This window comes from Loxodonta africana, chromosome 19 (assembly GCF_030014295.1).
Source record: "Loxodonta africana isolate mLoxAfr1 chromosome 19, mLoxAfr1.hap2, whole genome shotgun sequence".
Classification (NCBI taxonomy): Eukaryota; Metazoa; Chordata; class Mammalia; order Proboscidea; family Elephantidae; genus Loxodonta; species Loxodonta africana.
Window position 1 is genome coordinate 33,235,703 of NC_087360.1, and position 14,708 is coordinate 33,250,410.

A 14,708-nucleotide genomic window follows, 5' to 3' on the forward strand; every position below is an offset into this window, starting at 1 on the left:
TTCTTTGAAGACAGTGGCCAAACTACACTCAACAAAATCAGCAGTACTCCTCAGAAATAGTGCCTTCCTTTATTCTACACACACGGCCACTGAGCACCTCCTGAAAGCTTGAAGCAGGTTGAGAGGAGAGGAACCCATTCCACACCTGCAGGCAACCACACCCCATACCTTCCTGCCCAGACCAACAGCCTGGTTGGCAGTGTCACTCTGTAGAGAAGTCTTGGTACACCTTCGGGACCTCAGAAGTTAGGTGCTTGAATTGTTTGATCCTCTGCTTCCTCATGTGCCCACGACCTTCGAGACCATGGTCATCTCTCTCAGTTCCAGGTCTCTGTAGACCTCCTCACAACAGGCCTGGTAGAAGCTCTGTGAAGGTCATGGGCTCGTTGTGGTGCCCCATTGACTGGTGGACCCAACTCTTTCTTTCTCTGATGTAAGTTCTTAGTTTGTTTGCTTGCCAGCTGGGGAAGGTTATCCGTTCCTCAAAATCTCGAGGGGGCTCCTTTCCATGGAGTGGGGCAGGGTCTCCTGAGTGGGAGAGATGGCATCTTCCCTTCCCCCAGAAGGTGGTCTCAGTTTGTGCCTGGTCTCTGGGGAAATGGAGCAGTCAGTATTTGCGTCAGCCCCTCCCACTGGTTGGCTCTTTTCCTATTGAAGCAGTTTGGCTCTGTCTGGTGAGCCTTGCCATTTTTCTCTTCAGCTTACCTGGTCGTTGTCATATGGAACGTCCCCATTTCTCCCATCAACTGGTTAACGTGGTTTCCTGTTAACCCTTAATCTTTTTGTTCTTTGGTCAAGGTAGTTGATTCCAGAGCCTGCACAACTTTCCATGTGTATGAAGCCTGGGGCCCTGGCCAGGCCCTTCTTTCCCACCCTCTGCTCTGGTGATCTGGCGTCTGCTGATGGAGGCTTATCCTTCAGAGAACTTGTCTGTTTAAAGTACATGTTTTGTAACTTATCTTCTCTCTTTTATAATTGCACTTACGATGATCTTAAAGTGTTCCTTTTAAGGCTATTTGCCTTCAGATTTCTGACTGGTAGTCCTCTGTTGATCAGAACTCGGTTTAGCAAAGGCCCCACAGCTGGCCCCTTTGCAGCCCAGCCACTCTGGTGCCCTCTCTTCAGCTCACTCAGATATAGCTGTTCGCCCATGTCACAGAGGAGCAGGGCACGGTGGGATAGAAAGATAGGCAACAGGACAGCGAGGTTCAGAGTGTGTCCTTAAAACCGTTGTATATCTAGAAGTGGTAGTAAAGCAATAAGGAGAACACTAAACTTCCAAGAGAAAATCAAACAGTGTGGGAAGCAGGATCGAGAGGCTGGTGTGTGTGGTACAGAACTTAGGAGCGTCTGGCTTTGTTTTGTAGTATTTTAACCACATCAGTATTGAGGACTCGCGGGTCTATGAGCTGACCAGCAAGGCCGGACTGTTGTCTCCATATCAGATCCTCCACGAGTGCCTTAAAAGGTAAAGGGCAGGGAGGGGTCTTTTCTCCTGTAACTAAGGTGATAGAAGCCTTTCTTTGGATGTTGAACATTCTCATTTGCTGTTTGTCCTGGCTCAAGATGTGGTGCTAAATGGCTGATTTACTGCATGTTTTCCCTGCATGGATGGAAGTCTCTCAGTGCCTGACAGTAAGCCCACAACGTTGACATAGCCAGAGAACCCTCTTCTTCATCTGAGAACGTTTGAGAAGAAGGGTTGGCATTTCTTCAGGGAGCCTTAAAGAGGTTTCCCAAAGTAGTCCTCCCCAGAAACGGCCGTTTGTTCTTCCTCGCTTTTTTCACCATGTTTAAATGAAGCTTTATTGTCTTTGTTTTCCCTTAAAGAAACCATGGAATGGGTGACACATCCATCAAGTTTGAGGTGGTTCCTGGCAAGAACCAGAAGAGTGAATATGTCATGGCCTGTGGCAAGCACACTGTGCGCGGGTGGTGTAAGGACACATTCCTCCCTCTCCCACAGGCTGGGCGTGCTCTCAGAGTACTGCGGGGGTGACGACTTGCTGGATGTTAGATGTGGGGTGATGGGCCCTTCTTGCCACCCCTCAGTGTGGGGCTTCTCTAGAAGCTACTTGTCTTCTGTCCCCTTCTCTAGTGCCTCCGTGGCTTGGCCCACCTGCTTCCAGCCATGGGCTGTCTGTAGCACGCACCCTGGGGGCATTCCTGAGCTCTAGACCTGTACGCTTCTGAAGTCATACCCACCAGCATTGTCATGCTGACACCTGAAACATTCAGCCTGAGGCAGGACTCGCAGAATTGCTCTCCTTCCATATTCCTCCCATTTCCCAGGGGCTCAGCTGGAGACCTTCCTAGGCCCTGTGTTCTCCTTGCAGAGTGCAGTCTCCTGCCACCACTCTTTCCCTCTAGCGTTCGGTCCCTGGATCGAGAAGAGGGGCCATCCTAGAAGTCCAGCCCGCATCCCAGCCCAGAGGCTCCATCTGACTTGTACCTAGAGGGTGGGGGCATTGCCCCTGCCTGCTGCCCACCCACCCTCACGTTGGTGGCATTTTTGTGTACCACCTGTACACTTTAACTCATGTTTGTATTTGAAGTAACCACTTTTAAAATTAATTTTAAGACCATGTATGTAACTACTATAAACTCAAAACCAGTGTGGTGTAAATTAGAAGGAAATGCACAAGTTGGCCCTGGGAATATTGCAGAGCCACGTTCAGACCCAGGCGTCGTGTCTTCTGCCTGCAGAGGCTTTCCCTTGACCAGAGAGGCTGGGCCAGTAGCCCATGCTGAGCTGTAGGCATGTCCCCACTGAGCCTTGCTGCTGAACACTCTCAGAGGGGAGTCAGAAAGTGTAGGGCTCCTTTTGCCGTGGCCTGCTGGTGGCGCAGTCATAGGCCCTGCCTGGGAGGTGTGGGTGGCCTGGGGCTGCCCGTTCCCAGTGCTCTCCTGCCATGCGCCTTTCTCCAGGCTCATGTCCTGCCCTGGCCTCTCTGTCCCTCTGCCTAGAGACCCTTTCCCCATAGTAACACCAGCACCCCCTGAAAACTCATACTCTGGGAGGTCTTCCGGTGGAAGTCTCTCTCCCCATGTTATTTCTGTGTCACCTGCGCCTGCCCCGGAGGGCGCCTCAAGCCACATGCTTCACATGGCATCATGGGAACTTATCTGGGCCTCTAGAAGTATGGGTTGTGGAGGGGGCCTCTTTAGCTGTGTGACCTTGGGCATGTCCCCTGAACTCTTGGAGCTTCTGATTGGCTACTCCACAAAACGGGGTGGAGGGAGCCTTGAACCCAGGGTTGTGAGAACATGGGTGCCCAGTGGAGTCATGGAGCTCTTCCCTCCTTTCCTGTAGAAATGGGCTTCTTGAGTCAAAGCCCGTGTGCCCTCCACTGGCTCTCAGACGCAGGGGCCAGCACACTGGCAGTGGCACTCCTTTCTGGCTGGGCAAGTGGGTGTGTTAGTATGTGCACACTTTTATGACTCCTCTGTTTTCTCTTCTTTTGGTAGGTAAGAATAAGAGAGTCGGCAAACAGTTAGCCTCCCAGAAGATCCTGCAGCTGCTGCACCCCCATGTCAAGAACTGGGGGTCCTTATTGCGCATGTATGGCCGTGAGAGCAGCAAGATGGTCAAACAGGTAATGACACTTCCTCAGATCCTGGGCAGCCAGGTGGTCTCTGCTTCTTGTTCTTCCGTTCCTGCCCTGGAGCTTCTGTCTGTGGTTCTGATGTCCAAAGAGGACAAAGCTGGGACTCTGGCTGTCTGCACCTCAGCCTGTGGCTCTGTGTTGGGTTTGCTTCCTGTGACACGTTGTGTGTCTGTGGGGAGGGGGGTGTCGTGCTGCTGGGAAGCCCTTGTGTTGTCCCAGCCTGCTGTGAGTAGCTGGTGAAGTGTGAGCAGATGCAGGAGTATGACCTGTGCCTATCCTGTGGCTGTGGGACCAGTGCAGGCAGGAGATACTGACCATCAGTGCCTTCCTGGCTCTGATGCCACTGCAGTGAGGCAGGTGGTTGGACCTCTGAGCCTCACTGGAAACGGTCGAGCCCTTTGCTTATTTGAGGACCTCCGACTAGCCTGAAGGAGAGTTAGGACACAAGGGTGGCTCCTTTGGTGACAGGTACCATTTTACCTTTAACTAAAGATCACCTGTGTGTCATCTGCTTAGTTTCTGCCAAGATCTTGAAATCTAAACCAATACTCCTAGATTCTTGTTCTTTATGGGGTGGAGGGAAATAACTGGGAGGGGGCTGTTTATATTTTCATTTTTTCCCCTAATGTTTACAGAAACCACCTGGGTTACTGGCATTCCAGGAAGTGGAGGGGTAGTAGGTATGCAGGGTGGGGTGCAGATGATGGTGACCTCCAGGGTCATGCTCTGGCCCTTGGTCTCCTGGCTCTCAGGCTCTGGAGCAGGCAGCCAGGAAAAGTGCAGCACTGCCCTTGGGTCCCCTTGTGACTGCGGCCTCACACCATTGCTGAAGAGGGCCTTGCTCTGGGCAAAGCAGGGTGAGGGAATACCACACTCTGGCCACTAGGTGCTTTCAGAAACTTCAGCATATAGGTTATTTAAGAAACTCAATTTAAATTTAGATCAAACTTGGGTTTAGATAAATCTTGGGTTATGATTGAGGGAAAAGAAGGAGCACCCTTTGGCCTGGGTGGGAAGCTTTGCTGAGAGGAAGGCTGTGAGGAATCCTGGCACAGGCACAGGTGCTGCAAGCCTGGCTTTTTGGAGGGCAGGTAGAGCTCTGGCATCTCATGTCACAGAATTACCCTCAGAAATGGCTTCTTAAGAAAGGAAGGGCCTGAGGACAACTAGATTCTGGTCTGCAAGTCATAGGAGGTGCAGAGAGTGCAGTTTCTTGGGTGTAGCTGACTCCTAGCCAGCCCCCAGAGCTGGGCATGTGTCCCTCTACAGCGCGGCTGGACTCCAGGCATTCCAGCTGAGGGCCGACCAGGTTCAGCATCAGCCGGCCTCACTTGTCCCGTGGAACCACGTGTGACAACTGTCGGAGACTGAGTGTCTGGCCTTCCTGCTCTGCCCTGGGCAGGTGCAGAGGCAGCTGGGTGTCAGGATACCTTTGGCCAGTGAAGGGAGGTGGCTGTGGCTTTCTGCCCACCAAGGATGATGACAGAAGTGGGTATGGCGGCAGAGCCTGCACTTAACACCTCCAGAGCTTGTGTTGACGGGGGAGTCGGTATAGGTGCACAGCTGCAACTCCTGCCTGCACGTGTGCCTCGCTGGCTTGCATACAGCTGCAGGGGAGTGGGCAGACTGTCTGGGCCTGCAGCCTGGCGGCCGTTCCAGAGTGGGTCCTCTGTACCATTCTCCAGGAGACCTCAGATAAGAGCGTGATCGAGCTCCAGCAGTACGCTAAGAAGAACAAACCGAATCTGCACATCCTGAACAAGCTACAGGAGGAGATGAAGAAGCTGGCTGAGGAGAGGGTGAGTACTCCTTGGGGGCCAGGGGTCATCAGCCCTGGCTGGCGTGGCAGCCACACCTGGCCTCTCCACAGTGTGTGACCAGCACCATCGGATCCCAGGAATCACAAGCCGTACAATCCTCCCTGCCTGCCTCTCCCTACCTGCACTCTCATCCTTTTCCCCTCTGATGAGAAGGGGGGCACCCAGCCCCTGTGGCAGCTGTGGAGGGAAATCAGGCACCTGAGAATCCGTCACTGATTTCTCGTGCCCTTGAAAATGCCTAAAACTTCCCCCTCTCCAGTGAACTCTCAGTCCTTTGAAATGAAATTTGCTTTTTTTTGAGCCTCAGAGTTTACGATACATAAAAACCTTTTATTTTTAGAGAGCTGGCAGCCATGCCCTGCGGTCAGGCAAGGCCCAATTTGGAGCAACCGTTTGAGGGTGGGGGAGCACACCTACCAGGTTCCACATACCCCACCCTACCCCGCTCTCTTCCCACAGTCACTCAGGGCTAAACTAACGGCCTGTCCTGGGCCTTTTTCTTCCTCAGCAGTTTTGTGAAGGATAATGCTAGATCATGGTATTCACAAGGTCCATAGAACCAGTGGAACTTGAGTCATGAAGGTGAAATTTCCTTAGGCCTACCACTGGTTCCCCCACTCAAGAGGGGCACTGGTACAGAGACCATGGTGGTTTGGTAGCAGGGCTGACAGTGGTAGGGTCCCCTGTCTGCAGGCAGTCTGAGTACTTATGATCCCATCTAGGGGGTCTGTGCTTGACCTTGTTTTTTAGCTGTGGTATTAGCTCAAGGGTTTGGCTAAGCAGATTGAGGTTCTCAGTTTTCAGACTGGGTCTATCTATATACAACCCCTCAGGAACAGGTGTCTTGCTGCCTCTGTGGCCTTTCCAGTTCCTTCTTTCATGAGGCCCTTCGCCTGCCCTCAGGTGGGGGTGGGCCTTGTCCCACCTCGAGCTCTGAGGACCATCCAGCCTGTCCCTGATTGAGAGGACAGTGGGGCACAGAGGGCAAGAGGCCTCATGAGCTGGCAGGCCCAGGACACACTGGCCCCTGGCTGTGGGGGAGGACCTGAGGCGCCAGGTCCAGGCTGTGGCAAGCAACATCCAGGGGTGGGGAGAGAGACCCACTCAGGGTAGATGAATCTGGGCTAGGTGACCTCATATGTGTCCTTCCCTTCTTTCCCTGTCCCACCTCTCAAGCATCCCCTGCCGTCACAGTGCAGTGGTCCCCCTGGGGCTTGAGTCCTTCCTAGCACTGGTCTCTTGGGGTCACCCTCCAGCATATTCCCTTCCTGAGCTACTTGCCTTTTGCCAACGTGCTGACATCCCTGATCTTTGTTCTTTCAGGAGGAGACACGGAAGAAGCCCAAGATGACGATTGTGGCATCTGCCCAGCCTGGTGGCGAGCCCCTGTGCACCGTGGATGTGTGAGGGGAGATATGAAGGCACAGGGGCACCGCTTCAGTCACACACCCCTTACTAGCACCAGCCTCCAGCCTCAGTTCCCCCATGTGGTCAGTTTGTCTAAGTGCCAGATCCAGAAGGTGGCGGCTCTGGTGCATGGGCAGCGATGGCCACCCAGGACACATGACAAGCAAGCACACTCTCTTTGAAAGTTGTTCACGGTCTGAACGGATGTGTGTTTCAGGATCAATTTGAGAGTAACATGCAGATGGAAGGTGATCTATTGTGGAGTCGCATTAGACCCCTGCTTGTATGTACTTGCTCCCAGCTGTTTTTGAACGTTTCGATGCATCTGTAGTGCGTAATGTGCACTGACAAGAAATGATACTGGGGTGACGGATGCATTGAAAAAATGGCAGCCAAGTTCTGTGGGCTGCAGCTGGTGGTGCTGGCAGCAGCCTCTGGGATGCCTATATGCCCATGGCTCCTGTGGGACCCGCCCCAGGAGCCTGGTTAGGAAGGCACGCTTGAGCACCCTATCCTTAGCTTACCTCCTGTTTTCCCTGAAAAAGTTATTGTTACAACAGAAAGGATTCTCTGACTTTTTTGATTTACAATGAACACAATTTTAGCATCAAGTAATTTTCAGAGATTGCAGGCAAAGCCTTCAGGTGTTTATCCTTTAGCTGGTATGAAATCCCACCAAGGTCACCACCTGGCTCTTTAAGCTGCTCTGCTGCTGGACTGTGTTTCATTTTCCTAATTAAGTTTTAATGCCCTAAAAACACGGCTTCTTAGACCCTGAGGTTCCCTTTGCATTTGCTGCCTCTGGCAAGTTTTTACTAACATTTTTGGCACAGTCAGATCCATCTATCCACCTGTTGATTTTTAAAGCATTTATGATGTTTTAGCATTTGGAAAGAAATGTTTGCAGTGAGTAGTATGTAGATTTGGAATAATGTAGCAAATATAAACAGAATTAAGGCATTTTAGCAAATTGACTTGTCTGAAAAGTGGAAACGAGGACCTTTAGTGCAATCCATTCTTGATCTGCAAACTTGAGCTCCCCTGGGAGCTTGTCAGGTGGCCCCTCAGGACAGGTGTGGTGAGGTGGAGACGCTCCTCCCTGAGTCACGGGGGATGTGTGCGCTCGGGGGCCTGGGTTGTGTCCCCTGCAGGCAAGGTGGTAGTGACCAGCTATCAGCTCCCTGTCCTCAGCACCTATCTGGGTGCTGTGTGCTTTGGTGCACCTTTGCAGGAACCCTGGCTCAGGGCTGCATTGTCATGTTGTGAGGGTATTATCTGTCCTCCGCCACGTTCCCACAGATGCTATTGATGGCGTTTGTTTTCTGGAAGACAAGGCTGACTGCGTGGGCCACACATGGTGTACCTGTCTCTAATCATCTCTGTGACAAAGAGAGGTTGGCTTCTGTGTTGACTTTTTAAAAAACAAAATCCCCAAATCAAGTTGCTGTAATTAGACACTTGCTTTTTGTCTTGTCTCCTGTCTACAGCTCTGAATAATCATTTGACCCTGATTGTTCCCTTAAAACAGCCAGGTGAGTCCTGGTAAACCAAAGCTTTGTACACACGTTTTCCCAGAGGTGGGCTTAAAGGGGCAGCCTTCTAGAGGCTGATTCTGGCCTGGTGCTGCTACACGTGTGCTGTGTCCCTGCACCTACTGTGTGGGTGTGAGCCTTGTGTTTACACACACGCCATGCTGCAGTGGCAGAGGGTGGGTAGAGCTGCTTCGGCAGCACAGCCTATTGTGTACTTCCCAGGCAGCATCTGGGCCCCAGGTGAGAGGGTGAACCCTGATCATCTGAAAGCATAAATCAAAGCTGTCCACAAGGGAATGGCTGCTGTTTCTTCCCTCGAACTGCAGGAGGTTGGGGGTTTCAGTTGGCTGCCAGAATCTCTCATGGTGCCTCTCTGGCTGGGGTGGGGCATCTGCCTGCACACAGCTGCTCCTAGCAGTAGCTGAGCAACATCCTGACAAGGCCCCTGGCCCCTTCCAAGGGTAGGGGGTGGGCTAGCATCTCTTCAGGGCTCAGGGCCAGGTTTAGATGGGAATGAGGCTTAAGAGGCAAACTTCACTGAGTCAGTTGCAGGGGACAAGCCATGTCCATCCAACCTGGGGTGGGCAGTTTGGCCTTTGCTTTCTATGTCAACTCGTAGAGTTGATGCTGGGCCATGAAATCCTCCATCTCTGCCCCTTCTCCTTGGTTTGAAGCATAAAATCTGAGATTCTAATCAAAGGCAAATACACTGCAGTGACACTCCCCAGACACCTTGGGAGGATGCCACCGCCTCTTGTGCTGAGCAAGGGTGCTAAGAACACTGTCCTGGCAAAAGCTGCCAGGTCACACTTGGACTGGCACCAAGTGCCAGGACAGCTCCACACCTGCCAGGAGTGGGCCCCAGCCCCATAAATGCCTGGCAGATGAGCTGTGGTTCCCTGGGCAGGCAGGACACGTATGGGCCATCCTAAACTTGCCCCTTTGCGTCTGTGTGCCAAGTCCCTGGGCTCATCACACAAGCAGTCCTTGGTTTAGCCACTGTTTATTATGGCCCCTGAGGCCCAGCTATACAAAAAGGGATGGGTAAGTGTGGGATGGGATGAGGCCCACCATGCTTCTCTAGCCAGGGCCCTGGGGACTGAGAAATAGCAGCCAGTCCTTGTGCCTGCTGTACATCCTTGGGTACAGGCAGGGGCCACCAAGGAGCCCTTCTGCTTCTGCCCCTGTGAAGGGGTGGGCTAGTTTTGGAAGACCTGGCTTCTGCTGGTCTCAGAGTTGGTAATAGGTCTATGAAGAAGGGGGGGCCCCAGGTTGCTGGAGTGTGCCATCTGGGGGCCCTGGAGATGAGGGTGGGGGCAGGACAGAAGGGTCCTGAGCCCCTGCACCGTTGGGGTAGTCCACTCTCTCGAACAGGATGAGCATCTCACAGTGTGGGGTCTGCGGGAATAGGTCCACAGCCACAGCCTTGACTGGCCGAAAGGGGGTGCCTTTCACACGGTTTGAAGGGGCCCTGCAGAGGCTGTGGTAGGAAGGCGTGTCCAAGTCAGAGGCACATGGGTGTGGCCAAGGGGCTCCTCTGGGAGGGGAAGGACCCTGGCCCACCCCTGCACTGACACTTACTCCACAAAGTTGCTCATGGCTGCCCGGGGGTTACAGGAGACATACAGGAGCCGCTTCAGGTTTGCAGCTCTGCGGATGGCCAGGATCACCTTGGAATCTGGGGAAGGGCATGTGTGGGTTTGGGTCACCAAAGCCTGTGCCCCAAGGGTTCCCTCAGAGGATGGGGGGCCTGAGGGTGGGCACCAGATACTACTAACCGTCTCTTCCCTGTATACCCCTCCCCCTACCAAAACAGAGGCCACTCACGCAGGCCGGCACGAGGGGGGTCCAGGATGGCAATAAGCTGCTGGGTGGCCAGTCTGCTCACCAGGGTGGCCACAAGGTCCTCTGCCCTCCCACAGTGGAACTCGACGTTGCTCAACTCTAGAGAATGGCATGGCAGCTTTGTTGGAGGGCCCAGGACACCCTGATCCCCACAGGGCCTGCCCAACTGCCTGAAGCCCCTGGCCAGAGGCAAGCCCCAGAAGAGGGGACAGGGGCACTGTAGGAAAACCCACTGGCCAAGGCCAGAACCCCAGGCCTTGCAAACACACAGTAGGTCTGCAGGAAGCTCCCCTGTTCCTGGCAAGGACCCTAAGAGCTTGCTTTTCAGGACTAGGTCTGATAGTGGATAACCAGAGCCGCTAAGGAGGCTCTGGTGGTTCTTACTGTTCATGCAGGCATTCACCCGGGCATCCTCCACAGCCTCCTGGCAGAGCTCAATCCCAACAACCTTCTTCACCTTCTGAAACAGCAAAGAGGGCCAACCCACGGCTCCCACCCAGTAGGCTTCCTGGGGCGGGGAGCAGGGACAGGTGACAGCACATGGATAGGTTGGGGTGGGGAGGGCTCACCCGGGCCAGAGCCAGCCCAATGGTGCCAGTGCCACAGCACACATCCAGCACCGTGCTCTCTGCGTCCAGCTGGGCCCAGTCCTGGATGACCGTGTAGAGCACCTCAGCTGCTGGGGTATTCACCTGGAGAGTGGGCCAGTGCCACTGAGATGTCAGAGTGGCTCTATTCTTCAGGTCCGGTATACCCCCACTAAAGCAGCCCCAGCAGCTGGCTCCAGGGCCCCCCACCAGTACCTCTCTTGACCCACACACCCCTGGATCCACTGCCTCCTGCTTGCAGACTTCTGTGGCCCTGTCCTCAGCTCCCTCACCTGTCAGCAGTGCTGACCCTCTTCAGTTCTGGTCCTTGGCCTGCCTGGCTATCCACACTATGCTAGGCAATCTCACTTTATTTCCTGGCTTTAAAACCAACCCACCTCACTCCCTGAGTGTCAGACTCAGGCCTCAATGGACCTGCCTTCCCCACCCTGGCACATGGTACCTCCATCCTACCAGTGTCATGCTGTAGACACCCTGGCCCCACCCCAATTCACTCCTGCACTCCACATCTGGCCTTTAGCAGGGCCTGCCAGTCCTGTCTCCAAAAAAGAACTCTTGCTGCCTCACCTGCCCCCCGACCTGCTGACATGGTCTCTCTCTGCTTCTGCCCTTGCCCCCACATTCTTCTGGCAGCAGAGAAAGAAAGCCTTTAATGGTTTCACTCCAGCCCAGAGGCCACCAAGGCCTCCCACCCGCTCCACTCGGAGGGAACCTCCTGAAAAAGTGAGGTGTGCTACAGAGTGAGGGTTGTTCCTCACCATTCCCGTGAAAAGAGGAGATCCATCAACACATAGTCTGCCAGACTGCTACAAGAATTAAAAAACCCAGTTGCCTTCGAGTCAACTCCAACTCATGGTGACCCCATGTTTGTCAGAGTAGAACTGTGCTCCAGAGTTTTAAGCGCCCAGTGTTTCCTGCATGTACGTCACCAGGCCTTCCAAGGAGCCTCTAGGTGGACTTGCACCTCCAACCTTCAAATAATCTCTTTACCTCATATCCCTTGTTCTGTGGTTCCCTTGTGTGGATGTTCTTTCCAAGATCTCTGCAAGGCTAGCCCCTTATCACCACCCTAGCCCACTCCATCCCTCTCCTGTCCTGAGACTGCATCAGGGTTCCCTCCATGTGCCCACGTGTCCACAGGAACTCTGGGATACCTGGAAGAAGGCATGGGGAGAGATCTGGAAGGTCAACCCCAGCAGGTCCTCATGGATGTACCGATCCCCAGCCATGTGCTCCAATGGCAGGCCCTCCTGGCTGGGAGTCTTTCTGTGAGTGGTGGAGGGAGGTCTGTCAGCATCACTAGCCCTTGCAAGGCCCACCCTGCCCCTACCCAGGGCTCCTCACCGCTGTCCCTCCTCCACGAAGTATAGGCAGGTCACACCACTGGCCTTGCCTGGCCCCTCTGTGAAATGCTGTGCAAGGCAGGTCTTCAGCCCTGCCAGCTCCTCTTGGCTCAGCTTCTGGAGTTAATGACAGAAAAAGCCTTGTCAGACTGTGCTGCTACCCACCCAGCCTGGGAACATCCTCAGAACGTCTGGGCCCAGGAAGCCCCCGACCCGCAACAGTCACTCCATCTGGCACCTGGGGGTGGAAGTAAGCAATAGCCATGGCCTGGCCACGGCGGCTGGTGCGTACGGTGAGCTGCTTCCAGTAGCCCGCGTATGTCTCCGGGTCATACGCTGAGTATGGGGTGGACCTGTGGGAGCCAAGAGTGGCCCTGAGCCAGTGTGGAATCCCTGGTGTCTGCCTACCAGGAACAGGGAAGCAGACTACCCAGCTTATCTCCTCCAGCCACGCTAGTAACTGCCCCCGCCCCCTGGCCGGGGCAGGACCCTTACCTCACCAACCCAGTCAAAAGTCCTTACCGAATGAACTCCTGGAAGGCCCTCACCACCTGCTTGGCGGCCTCTGGGATGTGCATGGTTTCAAAGGGGGCTGCCACAGCACACGTCCCGCCCTTGTACCTGCCGAGCCGGCAGCCGACAGTGTTGTCCTCCCCGTCTACCCCAACGCCAACCAAAAACTCACACTTGTTACGATACTCGGTCTGCATGCAAGGGGGTGGTGAGAGAGAAACAGAGGGAGACATGCCTGACCTCCAGCGCTTGTCAATGGCGGGGACACCACAGAGAGTGAGACCTGGGCTTCCCCACAGGGCTGGCGGTCAGGGGACAAGACCAACACCTAGTAGTTATGTAATGAGCTCTGGGAAGAAACGCAAAGCAGGCAAAGGGTGGGAGGGACAGACAAAAGCAGCTTTTTGAAGCACACAGGATGAGCCAACCTGACCTGCAGGGGTGACGGCCTGACTCCCTCCAGTGGGCAGCAGGCTTTGTTGTGCTTGTGCCTCTGTGTGAGCAGCCATGGCAACAGGGCGCGGTTGGTGCTCCCAATTTCCCTGCATGATGAAGTTGGGCTGCAGTTGGACTCAGCCTACTACCTACCACCCAGTCCTGGCCACGTTCCAAATGCCCAGGTGCCTGTGCACCTCCCTCAGGACCTCACTCTCCCCACTGGTAACACAGAAGCCTTACTGCTTCACTCTCCAAGACCATGCAGACCCCATAGCATGTCCTGTACAGTGCACCAAATGTGCTGCACAAGCAAGTGCCACGGTGTGCCCTGAGTCTGCACTCACTTGGCCAGCCGTTGCAGCACCTGCTCACACTCCAGCCGCTTCCGTTCAAGCTGCTCGGCATAGGGCACGGTCCAAAGTGGGGTCACCACATCGGCGATGTGTGTGACCGGTGGCTCACCCTCACCCTCACGCCGCCTCCTCTTGGCCATGGGGTCAGCCTTGGGCCGTGCCAGTCGCACGCTAAGCGGGCGGCCCTTCCAGAGAGCACCATGCAGCACACGCAGGGCCTTGTCCCGTTCAGCCGCACTACGGAATGTCACAAAGGCACAGGGTGGCTGACCGAAGAGCTTGGTCTTGTGGGGCTGCAGGCCAAAGCGGCCCAGGAAGCGCCGGACGTCGCTGAAGCTGGCATGGCGCGGGACATTCTGCAGCTCCAACTTGAAGATCTCCGAGGTGAACAGGTCTTCCCTGATGTAGCTGTAGAGTCCAGTCCCAGGCCTCGTAACTGCAGCTGCTCCTGTCCCCTCCTCCTCCTGGGGGGCCGGGGCCATAGGGCTGCCTAGGGTACTGCTATCGTCCTGGCCGCAGCTCTCCATGGGGCCCTGTGTGAGCACAAGCAGCGGCTGAGCTGAGGGCTCGACCCTGAGGACTGACCACCCAACTCCCTACAAGTTCCCTCGTCCCACTCAGGCTTCCATGGCGCACACGACACCCAGCCCCTCATCTCCAGCCTATCTGATCCCCACCCTTAACTGCATCTCCATCTCCTTCCCTCCCCCATCTCACCCGCATCCCCATCTCACCGGGTTTCCTACCCCCGCCCGGACCTCCCTTCACTTTACCTCGTTTTCATGCGTTTCACTCATCGTCCGTCCGCCACCTGGACTGGGGGTCCTATGAGGGCCTCCTCGCCGACTCGTCTCCGACCTGGCTTATGGGAGGCCCTAGGAAGCGACACCGTGAGGCGGTTCTCCGTCCACCGCAGGCGGAGGAGGGACTCAAATCCTCACTGCTTAGGTCTGGGTCTCCGCCGTGGGTCTGCACCGCCCGCCCACCCGGGTGCCGCGCCGGCCTGTTGCCCTCGCCGGCCGCCCTCTCCTCCGTCAGCGCGAGTCGCCGACGCCGCGCGTCTCTATCGTCCCGATTTCCGCCTACGTCATCATCACTAGCCGGCTTCGACTCTTGGCCCCCTTCGCGAGCGCGAAGGGTGCGGGCCGCAGGGCGGAAGTGAAAGCAGGGGCCGCCGGGAGTGCGCGCTCCCGGGGTGGGCATGCGCTGCGCGCGTTTTGGCGGGAAGCGCGGGGTGGGCC

General features: G+C 55.2%; 2 protein-coding genes across 5 annotated transcripts in view; one reads left to right on the forward strand and one right to left on the reverse strand.

Moving 5' to 3' along the window:
• Window positions 1-7,398, forward strand: part of DGCR8 (DGCR8 microprocessor complex subunit) — a 42,437-nt gene extending 35,039 nt beyond the window's left edge. For all 3 annotated transcript variants that reach the window (XM_023559312.2, XM_003419107.4, XM_064272570.1), the window contains 5 exons: window positions 1,368-1,468; window positions 1,831-1,937; window positions 3,469-3,596; window positions 5,294-5,407; window positions 6,752-7,398. In XM_023559312.2, coding sequence (XP_023415080.1) covers window positions 1,368-1,468; window positions 1,831-1,937; window positions 3,469-3,596; window positions 5,294-5,407; window positions 6,752-6,835 — 534 coding nt within the window. In that variant the 3' untranslated portion in view covers window positions 6,836-7,398. The remainder of the gene's footprint in view (window positions 1-1,367; window positions 1,469-1,830; window positions 1,938-3,468; window positions 3,597-5,293; window positions 5,408-6,751) is intronic.
• Window positions 7,399-9,354: 1,956 nt separating this feature from the next.
• TRMT2A (tRNA methyltransferase 2 homolog A) lies at window positions 9,355-14,473 on the reverse strand. Of its 2 annotated transcripts, XM_010598795.3 has the most exons (12): window positions 14,241-14,471; window positions 13,459-14,000; window positions 13,110-13,218; window positions 12,686-12,867; window positions 12,402-12,516; window positions 12,165-12,280; window positions 11,975-12,086; window positions 10,782-10,904; window positions 10,597-10,672; window positions 10,195-10,311; window positions 9,949-10,045; window positions 9,355-9,847 (listed from the first exon to the last, which is right to left on the reverse strand). In XM_010598795.3, exons 1-12 carry the CDS (start codon window positions 14,262-14,264, stop codon window positions 9,616-9,618), a joined length of 1,845 nt encoding a protein of 614 aa, XP_010597097.1. In that variant the 5' UTR covers window positions 14,265-14,471; the 3' UTR covers window positions 9,355-9,615. The 2 variants fall into 2 exon arrangements, with proteins under 2 accessions (XP_010597097.1, XP_023415081.1); XM_023559313.2 differs by lacking the exon at window positions 10,195-10,311 and having other exon boundaries at window positions 14,241-14,473.
• Between the last annotated feature and the right edge of the window lie 235 nt (window positions 14,474-14,708).

Excerpts from the sequence above, each read along its gene's own strand:
- TRMT2A (XM_010598795.3), bottom strand. The coding sequence starts at position 14,264 with ATGAGTGAAACGCATGAAAACGAG. Across the intron at positions 10,905-11,974 it reads CTCCCCATGCCTTCTTCCAG|GTGAATACCCCAGCAGCTGA; the intron begins GTATCCCAGAGT and ends CCCACTCTCCAG. Across the intron at positions 9,848-9,948 it reads GCCATGAGCAACTTTGTGGA|CCTCTGCAGGGCCCCTTCAA; the intron begins GTAAGTGTCAGT and ends TTCCTACCACAG.